At 55.0% G+C, this 14,913-nt stretch overlaps 1 protein-coding gene across 1 annotated transcript; it reads left to right on the top strand.

The window, feature by feature from the left end:
- Window positions 1–4,538: 4,538 nt before the first annotated feature.
- Window positions 4,539–12,276, top strand: LOC133343633 (alpha-protein kinase 3-like). The gene is made up of 5 exons (XM_061553324.1): window positions 4,539–4,662; window positions 5,561–5,733; window positions 6,130–6,251; window positions 9,443–9,560; window positions 10,370–12,276. Exons 2-5 carry the CDS (start codon window positions 5,606–5,608, stop codon window positions 12,120–12,122), a joined length of 2,121 nt encoding a protein of 706 aa, XP_061409308.1. The 5' UTR covers window positions 4,539–4,662; window positions 5,561–5,605; the 3' UTR covers window positions 12,123–12,276.
- The last annotated feature ends 2,637 nt before the right edge of the window (window positions 12,277–14,913 follow it).

Here is a 14,913-nt window from a genome sequence, read left to right as displayed (position 1 = left end):
CTATCGAATGGCCCCTCATGCGGCGACGGGGTTTTCTCCATTTTTTCTTATGTATGGGCGGGAGGCCGATCCGGCCATGGACGTCCAACTGGGGATTTCCCAGCCACGGGCCAAATCTAAATTGGCAGACTACATCAAGTTTAATATCGCCAAATTGGCTGAAGCGCGAGAGGCTGCGAGATTGAATTCGCGGTCTCGGCAGATCGCGAACGAGCGATTGCATGGACGGAGGGTGCATACGCACAATTGGGAACCAGGCGATAAGGCCTGGCTGCATTGTCCACATGCACCGTTGGCTACGTCCCCCAAATTGTTGAGACCATGGAGGGGACCGGTGGAAATTGTGCGGGTTGCACGACCCCAGAGTATACAGATTAAATGGGGAAAACGCCGTTGGTACGTGCACCCCTCCCGACTGAAACCCTACGCGGCGCCGCGTGACCCCGTTTTGTGCCGTAACGACCGAGCGTGTGATGTGACCGTCGACTCGGGGAGGGATGTGTCGCAGGCTGATCCTCACGTGTCTCCACCTGACCCACCCCCAGGTGTCTCGGACCTGACGGCTGTTGACCGTCGGGAACCGGAACCCCGCGGCACGCGCGGAGCCCCGATGCCTGGCCCATGCCTTCCTGAACTGCCGGCACCACCGGACGGTCAACCGCGTCTGGTGCCGTACGACGGACCGGCAAGGCGGACTCGGGCTAGGACACAACACTTTTCATGAAAAAATATATTTTTTTCAAACCCGCCCTCGCCGCCGTGTCCCCCCTCTGCCGGGGTAATGTCCCGTTCAAGGGACGCTCGGAAAGATTGGGACGCTGCACGAGTCGGAAAGAAAAGTAGAAATTTTTTTTTTTTTTTTTGCATACACATTTATTGTTGCCACTCGCCGGATTGTACAAATTGTTCTTGCTGTTGTAGTGGCATTTGATGATTTTTGCGGATTGCGGTGTTCGTGTTGTGTTGTGTTGTTATGTTGTTGTTGTTGTGTTACGGGGCACACATGGGGGGGAGGGGGTGTTGTATATTTTTTATAGCAGCCGGGTCGGCTGCGAGCTATGTGGTAGGGAGTGATGTAGTGGTGGTGTTGACGTGCGCCGACAGTGATGGATCACGGGGCGCGGGGTTGGGCACGCGATGTGGGCGTGGTATGGACGCGCGCGCCGGTGGTGAGGCGCGCTGACACAAGGTGGGAAAAGAGGATCGTAGCCAGCACGCAGTGATTGGTCAAATAGGATGGGTGCTCTCAGCGACGTCCGCAGGAGGTGCATAAAGGGGGACGCGCGAGAGCACTCGAGGTCGTTGTTAACCAGTTGAAGACCGAAGACGGGGTGGAGGAGGTAGTGGCCCGAGACCCCTAGTCCCGCCGTCCTTGTCAGGGCCGGGGCCCTGTGTGGCTCGGAGCCGAGACTGTGGGACCCGTAGTCCGACACCCGTGTGGGTCGGGACGGTGGTACCCAGAGCCGAGACGGACACCCCGGCCGGGTGTGTTCCGGAAGGCTACGGGCGTAAGAGCCCGTGTCAGTGTAGCTGAGTGGGTGTTAGTCACCCGAGTAGCTAAGTGGGTGTTAGTCACCCGAGTAGCTAAGTGGGTGTTAGTCACCCGTGTAGCTGAGGGGGTGCTAGTCACCCGAGTAGCTAAGTGGGTGTTAGTCACCCGTGTAACTGAGTGGGTGTTAGTCACCCGTGTAACTATAAGTTGGTGAAATAAAGAGTGTGCTACCCGTGAAGTCGTCTCCCGCCGAGTTACTACTTTACACCAACATTGCTGCTGTACGAACACTGGAACTAACACTACCCCCACTACCAACATTGCTGCTGTACTAACACTGGAACTAACACTACCCCCAGTACCAACATTGCTCCTGTACTAACACTGGAACTTACAGTATCCACCGCGGCAACGTTGCTCCTGTTCTAACACTGGAACTAACACTTCCCCCAGTACCAACATTGCTCCTGTACTAATACTGGAACTAACACTACTCACAGCGCCAATGTTGCTCCTGTACTAACACTGGAACTAACACTACCCACAGCACCTACATTGCTCCTGTACTAACACTGGGACTAACACCACCCACAACGCCAACGTTGCTCCTGTACTAACACTGGAACTAACACTACTCACAGCGCCAATGTTGCTCCTGTACTAACACTGGAACTAACACTACCCACAGCACCTACATTGCTCCTGTACTAACACTGGGACTAACACCACCCACAACGCCAACGTTGCTCCTGTACTAACACTGGAACTAACACTACCCCCAGTACCAACATTGCTCCTGTACTAATTCTGGAACTAACACTACCCACAGCGCCAACGTTGCTGCTGTACTAACACTGGAACTAACACCACCCACAGCGCCGACATTGCTCCTGTACTAACACTGGAACTAACACTACCCACAGTGCCAACATTGCTCCTGTACTAACACTGCGACTAACACCACCCACAGCGCCAACATTGCTCCTGTACTAACACTGGAACTAACACTACCCACAGTGCTAACATTGCTCCTGTACTATCACTGGAACTAACACTATCCACAGTGCCAACGTTTCTCCTGTACTAACACTGGAACTAACACTACCCACAGCGCCAACGTTACTCCTTTACTAACACTGCGACTAACACTACCCACAGCGCCAACGTTACTCCTGTACTAACACTGGTACTAATTCTACGTACAGTCCTAAGACTGATACTAACTCTACTCACAGTACTCGCACTGGTACTAACTGTAACCACAGTACCAACACTCCGACTAACACTGGTAATAACTCTAATGACAGTACTAACACTAATCCTTAAACTGGTACTAACTCTACTTACAGTACGAAAACTGCTACTAACATTGGTACTAACTCTACCCATAGTACTAACACTGCTATTAACACTGGTACTAACACTACCCACATAACCAACATTGCTACTGTAGGAACACTGGTACTAACACTACCCACAGTACCAACACTGCTACTAACTGGTACTAACACTACCCACAGAACCAACATTGCTACTGTAGGAATATTGGTACTAACACTACCCACAGTACCAACACTGCTATTAACACTGGTGCTAACTCTCCTCACAGTTCCAACACTGGTACTAACTCTACATACAGTACTAACACTGGTTATAACTGTACCCATAGTACCAAACACTGGTACTAAAACTGGTACTAACTCTACTCACAGCACCAACACTGCTAACACTGGTACTAACTCTACCCACAGTTCCAACATTGCTACTGTACAAACACTGGTACTAACACTACCTACAGTACCAACACTGCTAATAAAATTGGTACTAACTCTACTCACAGTCCCAACACCGGTATTTAATATACATAAGTCATAACACTGATACTAACTCTACCCACAGTACAAACACTGGTTTAACTGTACCCACACTACCAACACTGCGACTAACACTGATAATAACTCGACTCACAGTACTAACACTGCTCCTAAAACTGTTACTAACTCCACCGACTGTACAAAAACTGCTACTAAAACTGGTGCTAACTCTACCGACAATCCTAACACTGGTACTAACACTACCCACAGGACCAACACTGCTACTAACACTGGTACTCACACTACCCACATTACAAACAATGCTACTAACACTGGTAATAACTCTACTCACAGTACTAACACTGCTCCTAAAACTGGTATTAACTCTACCCAGAGTACAAAAACTGCTACTAACACTGGTACTAACTCTACTCACAGTACAAACACTGCTCCTAACTCTACCCACAGTCCGAACACTGGCACTAACACTGGTACTAACTTTACCGACAGTCCTAACACTGGCAATAACACTACCCACAGTGCCAACACTGCTACGAACACTGGTACTAACTCTACCCACAGTCCTAACACTGGTACTAACACTGGTACTAACTTTACCCACAGTCCTAACACTGGTACTAACACTGGTACTAACTCTACCCACAGTCATAACAGTGGTACTAACTCTACCCACAGTACTGGGATTCAGTTGAGTGGTGGAGGTGGTGGGAGCGATTCGTATTTGGTTCAGGTGAGTGGGGGTCCGTGTTGGGGTTCAGATGATTGGGGGTCCGTGTTGGGGTTTAGATGAGTGGGGGTCCGTGTTGGGGGTTAGATGAGTGGGGGTCCGTGTTGGGGCTTAGATGAGTGGGGGTCCGTGTTGGGGTTCAGGCGAGTGGGGGTCCGTGTTGGGGTTTAAATGATTGGAGGTCCGTGTTGGGGTTTAGTTGAGTGGGGGTCCGTGTTGGGATTCAGATGATTGGGGGTCCGTGTTAGGGTTCAGGCGAGTGGGGGTCCCTATTTAGGGAGTGAAGTGAGTGGTGTTCCAGGACCCCGTGTTTTAAGATTTGGAGAAGGGGGGGGGAGGAGGGTGCCACTGCCCGGTCCCTCCTCTTCACACGGGGGTTCAGAGAGTGAGGCGAGGGGACACGCAGGAGAGAGGGAGGGAGGGAGGAGGAGGGGGCCTGAAGGGGCCATTCCCCAGCGATGACTTGGGAGACAGAAATAGCGGCGCGGCCGCCACTGCGCACGCGTCCCGCTGCTGGTGTCGCGTTCCCTCGGCGCCTCCAGTCGCGGCACCCAGATCAGGGGACCCCACCAGGGACCCTTCCGTCTCGCCCGCACCAGCTCCCCGCGGTGAGTGAGTGAGTGAGTTCGCGCTCTCCCCGGGTACCCGCGGCGACCCACGGGGACTCCCCGGAGCCGCGTCAGAGACGGGGCCGATCGGGGGTCGCGGAGAGCCCAGGGGCGTGGGGGTTCTTGTGGGAGAGAGGGCGACTCGGGGTATTTTTAGGCGCCAGCTGGCGAGATGCAGCTCCCGTGACTGCGACGGGGCCCGGGGCCCCTCAAGTCTCCACTGGGGTCCCTGAGCCGATCCCTACCGTAGGGACCACGGGGGCCGTGATCAGAAGTCCACGTCCATGTGTCCACTCGCCTGGAGGACCCGGGGAGCGGGGGTCCCTGGGTCCCTGGAGGACGCAGGCGACCTCTTCCCCGGTGTGCCCCCGCCGTCGCGATGATTGCGTTTTACGTGGAGCTGCGACGAGAACGGCTGTCGAGGAACGGACTGAGTGGAGTGGCGACCCTGGCAGACACTCTCGGGGCCCCTTGATAGGGTCAACCACTGCCCTGCGGGGTTCGGGGGTGACGGCGGGAGGGGTCCGGGGCAAGGCCCGGCCCCGGGGCCCCCTCCCTGGACCCCTGCACGAGGTCAGCGACGCCAACATTCCATGACGCACGGAGCTGTTTACGAGGCCCGTGGCCCTCCGTGCGCCCGCACCTGCAGCTGCTGCTCGCAATCCCGAACCTCATCTCTCACTCATTCTCAACTCTCTCATCATCCAGCTCCTCCTGAACGCTTTTCTCATCCTCATCTCAGTTCTACACTCATGCTCATCGTCCTGATTCCACCCCTCATCCCATTCCCTTTTATCCTCCTCATCCTTCTCCCACTCAACTCTCTCCTTATCCCACACCTCCTCAACCCTCTCTCCTTGCCGTCACCATAACTCCTACCGTTCTACCTTCTCCGCAGCAGGATCACCAGCAATCATCATCACCATTACCAGCAGCAGCAGCGATGACGTCCCGCTCTCGGAACGGGCCCGGAGCCCCGGGTCAGGGTACCCGCTACACGCCGCACACGCCCAAGAAGAGCTCGTCCCGGGAGCTCAACCCATACCTCTCCGACGTGCGGCCAGAGAACCGGTAAGGGGGGGTCACGCACCAAGGGTTAGGGTAGAAACCTCGACCCCTGCCATTGTGCTCCGTGTACCCCCTTGGCCTGTGTCCCCTTGCCCCCGATCCTGGATCAGCTGATATAGTGCGAGGGATGTTGGGGGGGGCGGGGGGGGGCGTCCCTTGTGACCACATCCCCATAACCCCTTGTCCTGTGCTCCATGTCCTGTGCTCCATGTCCTGTGCTCCATGTCCTGTGCTCCATGCCCCCCTGCCCCTTGCCCTATTTCATTCTGCCTCTTACCATCTAACCTTGTCCTTAGCCCGTGCCCTTGCCACCACACCCCGTTGGCTTGTACTCTCATTGCCTCATGCCCTCTGTGCTATCCTCGTGCCTGTGACCATCTCCCCGTGGCCCCTGTCCAGGCACACCCTGTGCACCATCATGTCGCAGCTGGCGGAGGAGTCATCTCCGATGTTTGCCGTGACCCCAAGGTCGCGCGCCGTGAGCGAGGATACCGACGTGCGCTTCACGTGCACCGTGAGCGGTAGCGCGCACACCCACACACACACCTACACACACACACCTACACACACACCTACACACACACACCCACACACACACCTACACACACACCTACACACACACACCTACACACACACACCCACACAACAACAACAACAACAACAACCGCCATTCGCCACTAAGTGGCGGTGACGTCACCACGATGCTTGTGCCAGGCCAAGTGCACCTTGAGGCCACGTGAAGTGTCGAAAGCCCGCTGGCAGGAGGTCACGCTTTCTATGACCTCCTGTCACAGGTGCTGGCTAAAGTGGCCACTCGGGACAGAGTCATCTTGTTGGGTGACTTCAATGCCCGAGTTGGTCATGATGCTGACACCTGGTCTGGAGTGATTGGAAGGCATGGGCCAGATCAGCTCAATAATAACGGTAGGAGGCTGCTAGATTTTTGTGCAGCCCATGGGCTTGTGATTGGGCATGCGGGCTACATGGCCGAGCCAACGCAGCCTTGCCTGCCGGAGGTGCTCACCGATGGGACTTTGTCCAGATTTTTCGAGGATTTGTGAGCTCCTCACACAATCCAGCCTGGTAAAACCCAGGATTGATCGTAGGCAGGCCAGCCTAAATGTTTCTAACCGGCGGAGATGTTCCATTTAGGGGGGTCCACGTTTTGTGGACCCGCCTACACACACAGGTACACACACACAGGCACACGTCCACATTGCCACACACCCACACACCTACACATACAGGCACACGTCCACACACACACAGGAACACGTCCTCATAAACACACCCACATATCTACACACACACTCATATACAACAACAGCCGCCATTCACCACCAAGTGGTGGTGATGTCACCACGGCACTTAAACCAGGCCAGTTGCACTCCGAGGACACGTGAAGTGTCAAAGGCTCGCTAACAGGTCACGGGACAGACCCAGGTGCCATGGGTTTGGGGCCGTCCATAAATTACGTCACGCGATTTTGACCGATTTTTGACCCCAATCTCCCCCCCTCGTCACACGGTGTCACACAAAGTCAAATAGTTAATAATGCAAATTTATCAAAATTAGTGTTGTTATAACAATTATATTTAATTCATATTTATTTAAAGTTGCGCATTTTGATGTGACGTCATATTTCTCAAACCCCCCCTCCTCCCTCGTCACACATCGTCACAAATGTCTGACCCCCCTCCTGCGTGACGTCATTTATGGACGGCCCCTTTACTGAGATGATTGGCAGATGCACCACCCGTGCCAATTTGCTGCAATTTGGTCGCCCGGCGCTGCGCCCTGCGTTGTTGTGTCGCTTTGCTGTCCTCCATTGTTGTTGGATGGTGACTGCCTCCAACTACCCAGTAGCGTCCTTCACGGGCCTCCTCCATAGAGGCCGATCTTAATCACTAGTACTAGTCTTCGGCAAGTCCACTCAGGTCCAGATCTTCTTGTACCGTTTCAGTCTATCTATTCTCCAGCTCGTGCCGTGCCCGATTAGCGCCCTCTACGCGGCCAAACAGAAGCTGCTTGGGCATGCGATGGCTGGGTATGCGAGCTACATGACCCAGCCAACGCAGCCTTGCCCGCCGGAGCTCACTGATGGGAATGTGTCTATAGCTTTCAATGATGTGAGCTCCTCATACAATCCAGCCTGGTTAAACCCAGAATGGATCGTATGCAGGCCAGCCTGACTGGTGCAGATGTTCCATTCGAGGGATCCACGTTTCACAAGCATAGAGGAGGGAGGGCATGAATTGGCTGAGAAGATCCAGAATTTTGTGTGGAGTGACAGACCAGGTAACTTCCACACAGCGTTACACAGCCGATGAAAAGATAATTCCGCCCGATTGATTCGGACTGAGACTTCTGCTGTCAAATCAGAGCTGTTTATAAGAACACTGCCCAGGTACCAAAACTTCTCCACTCTATAACTGCTCCATTACCCAAGCAGCAATTAACAGAACATTAGCATATATAACATGGTTGACCAATAGGGAGCCATCCCTTAATCGCAATCGGGCATTGGATCAGCTTCCCATTGTACCAGATGAATGTTCTCCTGAAGAAGCCATAATGAGCTTTCGAAAGTGTGGTTCAAGCAAATTTATTGACCAGCGAGCACTGGCGACCGGATGGCCGTCTGGAGGTCGCAAGTTCAAATCCTGGTTGTGGGGGTTGATTCAACCAATCATCATCCCTCCCCCTGGGTCAAAATAACGATATATGGGGAAGATCAAAGCGGTTGCCCGATGGATAGACTCACCCCCGCCAAAGGAATGTGGAATTTACAACACATGATCAGCGCTGTAAATTGCAGCTAAGCACCAACGTTCATATTTTTTTTATTGAGAACAAACACCCATAAATTGTCTGAAAACATCTCCTGAGAAGGAGTTCTCAGACTCAGCGTGGCTTTCCTGAATGAATGAATCATAATCGTTATTTATCCTGGAGAAATCCGATGAGCTATGAAGCTCTTGTTAACAGATGGTCCAGTAGGGGCACGGGGTCAGAAAGTTACAACAATCAATAGAAAACAAAGATAAGAGTGCAAAGTATAGGAAAGGTAAACACTAAAAAATGCATGAAATGAAACTAAACTATTTTTTTTTTTACCACAAGCGACCTGGCCACAAATGATAGCTCAACTAAGTGGTTTGTAATGTGGTCATTTATAGCAGCCAAATAATCTAAACGTATTTTTCTAAATGTGAAGGGTAAAACCAGAGGACCTGGATAAAACAATCCACATGACCACCGGGAGAATATGCAAACTCAAATATACAGGCGTCATGGCCGGAATTGAACCCATGACCTCCTGCATACCATGACAGGAAGATAACATCACACTACACAGTCCTTCAATAAATGTTCACGTAAAAATGTAACTTTCGATATATATGGGTAAGGATGAACGTTACAAATCACATCGGCAATCGCTGTCATTACAATATTACAATCACTCTTATTATAACCCAATTACTATAACACCAAAATCACTATCATAACACCACAATCACTAACCATTATAATACCACACTCACTATCATAACACAACAATAACTATAATGACTCCACAATCACTGTCCATATAATACCACAATCACTAACATCACACCGCGATGCTTGTGTAAGCAGGAACTCACTGACCATTTGACTCTAAAGTCCCTGACCTTGTTGTCCTCCCCCCTGCCCAACCTTCGACCCCCAGGCCACCCAGAGCCCGAGGTCCTGTGGTATCGTGACGATGAACAGCTTGACCGGTTCTGCGGGCTGCCCAAATATGAAATCCTGCGCGAGGGAAAAGTGCACACACTCAAGGTGTATCGGTTAGTGCGCCCTGCACGGCACACACCGCATGCTGCACACGCACAACACGCTCACACGGCACGCTCCACATGCACAACACACACACATGGCACATACACGTCACGTGACATATGTGCACTGCACATGCACAACACATACAACACAAACATGACACATACCACATCTACACTCTACACATGAAACAACACCTACACAACACACACTATATACACGCACAAACACACCTGCCTTAGACACGTGACCCATACACGCATGGCTGGATCTCAGGGAGATACAGTTGGAGTGGGAGGGGGGCGACAGTTCAGGGTCCATGGGGGACCTGTTTCCTTTGATAAGAGAAGTAGGGATGCTCACTTGCATCACTGGGTGGATGAACAACTCTCCCTTGATACGGTGACATGTAATTAGCCTGCGTTAACCTCGTCCACCAGCCCTCCAGTATCAAATAGCAGATCGCTCCTGGGGCTTTAAGTACACGCAGGGTCGTGCTGCTAACAGGCAGCGGCAAGGCTCAACGCACATCCACCTGACCCCCGCACTGCATGTCCAGTGCTCTCAGCCCTGGCAAGATTGGCCGTTTTCATCGATGAGGCCACTGACTCGAAGGGAGTCGACTAACGCGGCGGTCCCCACAGGCAGAATTAAAACACTGCGACAATGGCAGGAGGCACTGCACAAAATACACACACACATCGTGGCCCCTACAGACACGACGCCTACGCAACGATCCCCACTGGGCACACGCGTGGCAGCGAATCAGGGCAAAGCCACCAAACCCGGGCCCGGCTTCTCCCCCATGCCCACTTAGGTGCACGGAGGAGGACGCGGCCATCTACCAGGTGTCGGCGCGAAACACCAAGGGCATTGTGTCCTGTTCCGCCGTGCTGGAGGTGGCCACCATGAACGAGTTCAAGATCCACCAGCGCTGGTTCAACAAACTGAAGGCCAAGGCAGAGGCGCGGCGCTGCGAGGCCGCGCGGGCGCCCGGCAAGGAAAACAAGGGCACGGCAGCGCATGACGGCGTCACCCCGGCAACGACCGCAGCGGCCGGCACGGCGACCTCCTGGCACCGCAGCCCTGAGTCGCGGACACGCCGCAAACGCCGCTCGCCCGACCTCCGCAATCCATCGCCGTCTTCATCGCCGGCTTCGGTCCGTGCCGAGCGAGCGAGGAGCAGGGCCACCTCGTCGCCCAAGAGGGCGGCGCACACGCCGCATCTCGGCGGCTCATCTGAGCCTGGGGCCGGCCCTCCCACTGGGCCCCTTGCAGGGCGTGCATCTCCGCCCAAGCGGGTCGCGGGTCGTGCCGAGGCCCGCCAGGACGCGGCGGACGCAAAGCTCAACGGTTTCCACGGTGGGCCGGGCTCTGTAGACCGGGAGGCCTCGTGGAAGTCTGGCTCGGTGCGGGGTCGCGGCGATGGGTCCCACGGGGACCCAGACGATGGTGGGGACAGCGGTGGTGGTGGCGGCTCAGTGGTGTACATAATGGAGACGGTGGAGGAGATCATCACCACGCGCCCCGCACACAAACCCGACGCTGCACACTTTCAGAGGAGCAGGGCGACCGGGGAGTCGGCCGCCATCGTAACCCCGGTGAAGGTCGTGGATGAAGCAGAACAGCACGAGCGGCAGCGTGAGAAGCAGCCCGAGGAGGAGCGATCGCTGGACGCAAAGGTCCCAACAGTGGGCGAGTACCTGCGCGAGCTCCTACACGGCGCTCATGACGGGAGTGAGCCGAGCGACACATCCCAGCCCACCGAGCTGAGCGCCTCCGAGATGGAGTCAGAGAAAACGAGCGAGGATGACACGAGGTCTTCGGCGAGCACCACCCCCACGGAAGTGCTTGGCTTCTCCGCGTCTCCCGCACGGAGCCCCGACGACTTCGACACGGCGATGAGCACGGGCGGCACGGACGATGAGACCGGCGGTCACTTGGGGCGGATGCCGGCGAGCGAGCCTCTGTTCTCGCCGGCGTCGCGCCCCAACGCTGTGGACAGAACCACAGCCAATACGAGCCCAGGGCAGGGCACAACTGACGTGGAGAGCGATGCGTGCGAAGATTTATATGACACGGCGGATGAAGAGAGCGCCACATCTCCTGACTACAGCTCAGAGGCCGTTGACTCCTCGTCGGACGTGACAGAGGAGTTCGGGGACTCATACTACACGCTGTCGGATGGCCTCCCCTCACCCGACTCGGACCGCACGGAGACGCCACTCTACTTCTACTCGCCCAATGAGACACCCCTGCCGAGCGACGACACGGACACGGCCTCCAGTGGCGGTTGTTCACCGCCCGCGCCTCATTCTCCACCGGTGACTCCAGCGTGGCCCTGGCCAGCACTGACACCAGCACGGAGGCCAGCAGTGGCTCCGGTAGGAGCAGTAGCCTTCTGGGCAGCCTGGCCTACCTGGCAGGCAGCCCCGAGGCTGCGGGCATTGCTTGGAATGCGCGCGCAAACCGCGGGTCAAGTGACGATGGCGCTTTGCGCGTCGCAGGCACGAGGCGGCAAGGGGCGGCGCCGCGGCCGTTGCAAAGCGCCGGCCTCAACCTGCCGCTGATCCCGCCCCCCCCCGCGCTGCTGCCAGTTCCACGGTCACCGCGACAGCAGCCAGCGCAGTCACCGGTGGAGTACTACGTGGTGGAGGGCCCGCGGCGCCGTGCCACGCCAGGGCCCCACGGGAGGGTGCGCCGTGACGAGTACTTCCAGACGTCGGGGCCCAAGCCCGCCGCCAGACTCCCCGGAGGCTGCCATGATGCTGCTGCACCGGAGCCGGTGGGCGCCTGGAGGCTTCGTGCAGGTATGACGTTGATGACGGTGATGATTATTATTCGTACTTGGTTATTGGGTTAAGCGACGTAATCTGGATATATTTCTGTTGAAAAAACCTTCCACCACCTGACACATATGAACCTTTATCCATTTCGAGACATCCGGTCACCACTGAATCTCGGAACACGAAAGCGGTTAGCATTAATTTTATTTAGAGAGCGATAGCGCCGATGTCTTAAAGACACTGTAATCACCGCAGAGAACTGTAGTGTCACAGTCACACTCTATGATAGCTGGTGGCAAACTCTGCCGCATGCCCTCCTGCATGGCCTGTGGGAACCTTGGTGCTGATAAAATAATTTTTAATTTTAGTTTTTCTTCCGATTCCATTCTGTTGACTTACACGTACGTCATTCGAACAGAATCGGAAAAAAAACTCACCAATGTACATGAATGTAATTGGAATGGGAAGGATTAAATTGTCACTTGTGGATAGTAGGCCAAACAAGGGAGGTCCCTGTGTGCCAGCAGTGTTGTTAGCAGCCACTAGCAGGCCTGCACCTTCACATTTTCTGAATATGAATGTCGTCACCAACAACATCACGAGTACAAAGGCTATTGTGCAAATGAACGCTCTATGATAGCTGGTGGCAAACTCTGCGCATGCCCTCCTGCATGGCCTTGTGGGAACCTTGGTGCTGATATAAAATAATTTTTTATTTTAGTTTTTCTTCGATTTCATTCCGTTGACTTACACGTACGTCATTCGAACAGAATCGAAAAACAAACTCACAATGTACCATGGCAATGTAATTGGAATGGAAAGGATTATTAAATGTCACTTGTGGATAGTAGGACGCCAACACAAAGGGAAGGTCCCTGTTGTGCCACCGCAGTGTTGTTAGCAGCCACTTAGCAGGCCTTTGCCATCCTTCACATTTTTTGCTGAATATGAATGTCATTCAACCTAACCACATCACGAGTACCAACCGCTATTTGTGCAAATGAACGCTCTATGATACGCTGGTGGCAAACTCGCCGCATGCCCTCCTGCATGGCCTTGTGGGAACCTTGGTGCTGATAAATAATTTTTTATTTAGTTTTTCTTCCGTTTCATTCCGTTGACTTACACGTACGTCATTCGACAGAATCGAAAAAAAACTCACAATGTACATGAATGTAATTGGAATGGGAAAGGATTAAATTGTCACTGTGTGGATAGTAGGCCAAACAAAGGGAGGTCCCTGTGTGCCAGCAGTGTTGTTAGCAGCCACTAGCAGGCCTGCACCTTCACATTTTCTGAATATGAATGTCGTCACCAACCACATCACGAGTACAAAGCTATTGTGCAAATGAACGCTCCCTGCCGCAGGCTCCACACCCCGGTGTGGCAGACGCCCATCACGAGGGGGGCCGTCGGGACGTGGTGGTGGGAGGGGGGCATACCCTCGCCCCCAACAGTGGGCAGGGCGGGCAGCCAGCGCCCCACATCCTCCCAACTCAGCACCGACTCAACGGACGACACGTGCTCGTACGCTCACATCACATCGCCACTCGTGTGGTCCCTCCGAGGACTCGTCCAGCACCCCAGAGACGGAGCCCGACCTGTGGCACCCCGTGGAGGAGGGCCCCCCCGTCGAGCCGGGGCCTCCCGCGGAGCGGGCACCCCCTTCGGGGCCGGGGGTCCCCTCGGAACGAGCGATGCCGGAGATGCGAGGGAGCGAAATGAGGCCGGGTGGCGCGATGACGGATGGGGGCATTGGCCCGCGTGCCAACATCGGCTCGCGGAGGCCGGCCGGAGAAAGCAGAGTTGATGAGCAAGGGGCTCGTGGGAAGAACGTTTGCCATTTGGCCAACGTGGAAACCTCCGACAAGGGTTTACGAGTGGAGGGAGATCATGACGGCCAGCAAGTGCCCGTCCACGCCGCAGTGGCCACCAGGGCCGGGGGACAGAAGGCCGTGGCCGGAACCGACCCTGCAGCGGAGCGGCCGTCGGCTCCTCACTCCGGGGCGGGCGGTGCCACACGTTGTGAAGTTGCCAACACAGCAGCCAACGCCGTCAGCGCGGCCAGCGCTGGAGAAATGGGCGCAGTGGAGTCGGACATTTACCTGGAGAACTTGGGACGGGAGAAGCAGCGAGCAGACAGAGGTGGGGAGAACGCAGGGATACCGAGTGGAGGAAAGAGCAGCGTACGCGCTGACTCCTCGGTCTTCGTCTTCAAACTCCCCAAGGTGCCACTGGTGGTGATGGAGCGAGCGGTGGAGGAACAAGGGAAGGCCGAGCGCGAGCGGCAAGTGAGTGCCGCACCCCCTACGCAGTGGCCTCGCCAGGCCGAGCCAAAAGACTACCTCGTCGTCGCTCAACAGGAGGTGGCGGCCGACGCTGACTTGGCAGTGCCCCCTGAGGAGCCCCTGGTCGACCGCGGCAAGGGTGGGGATCCACCTGTGAAGGGAGATGGAGCGGATGAGAAACCCAGACTTACGGAATCCGCCGAGGTCAGCGGCGATGTGGGCGAAGACGTATCTGCAGAGAGGCCTGGAACGGATAACGCCAGTGAGTTGCATGCCACACCAAAATC

The sequence above is a fragment of the Lethenteron reissneri genome, chromosome 18 (genome assembly GCF_015708825.2).
Source record: "Lethenteron reissneri isolate LAM-NWPU_2019-01 chromosome 18, ASM1570882v1, whole genome shotgun sequence".
Classification (NCBI taxonomy): Eukaryota; Metazoa; Chordata; class Hyperoartia; order Petromyzontiformes; family Petromyzontidae; genus Lethenteron; species Lethenteron reissneri.
The sequence above is the reverse complement of the archived record's forward strand: the minus strand, read 5'-3'. Positions and strand labels throughout refer to the sequence as shown.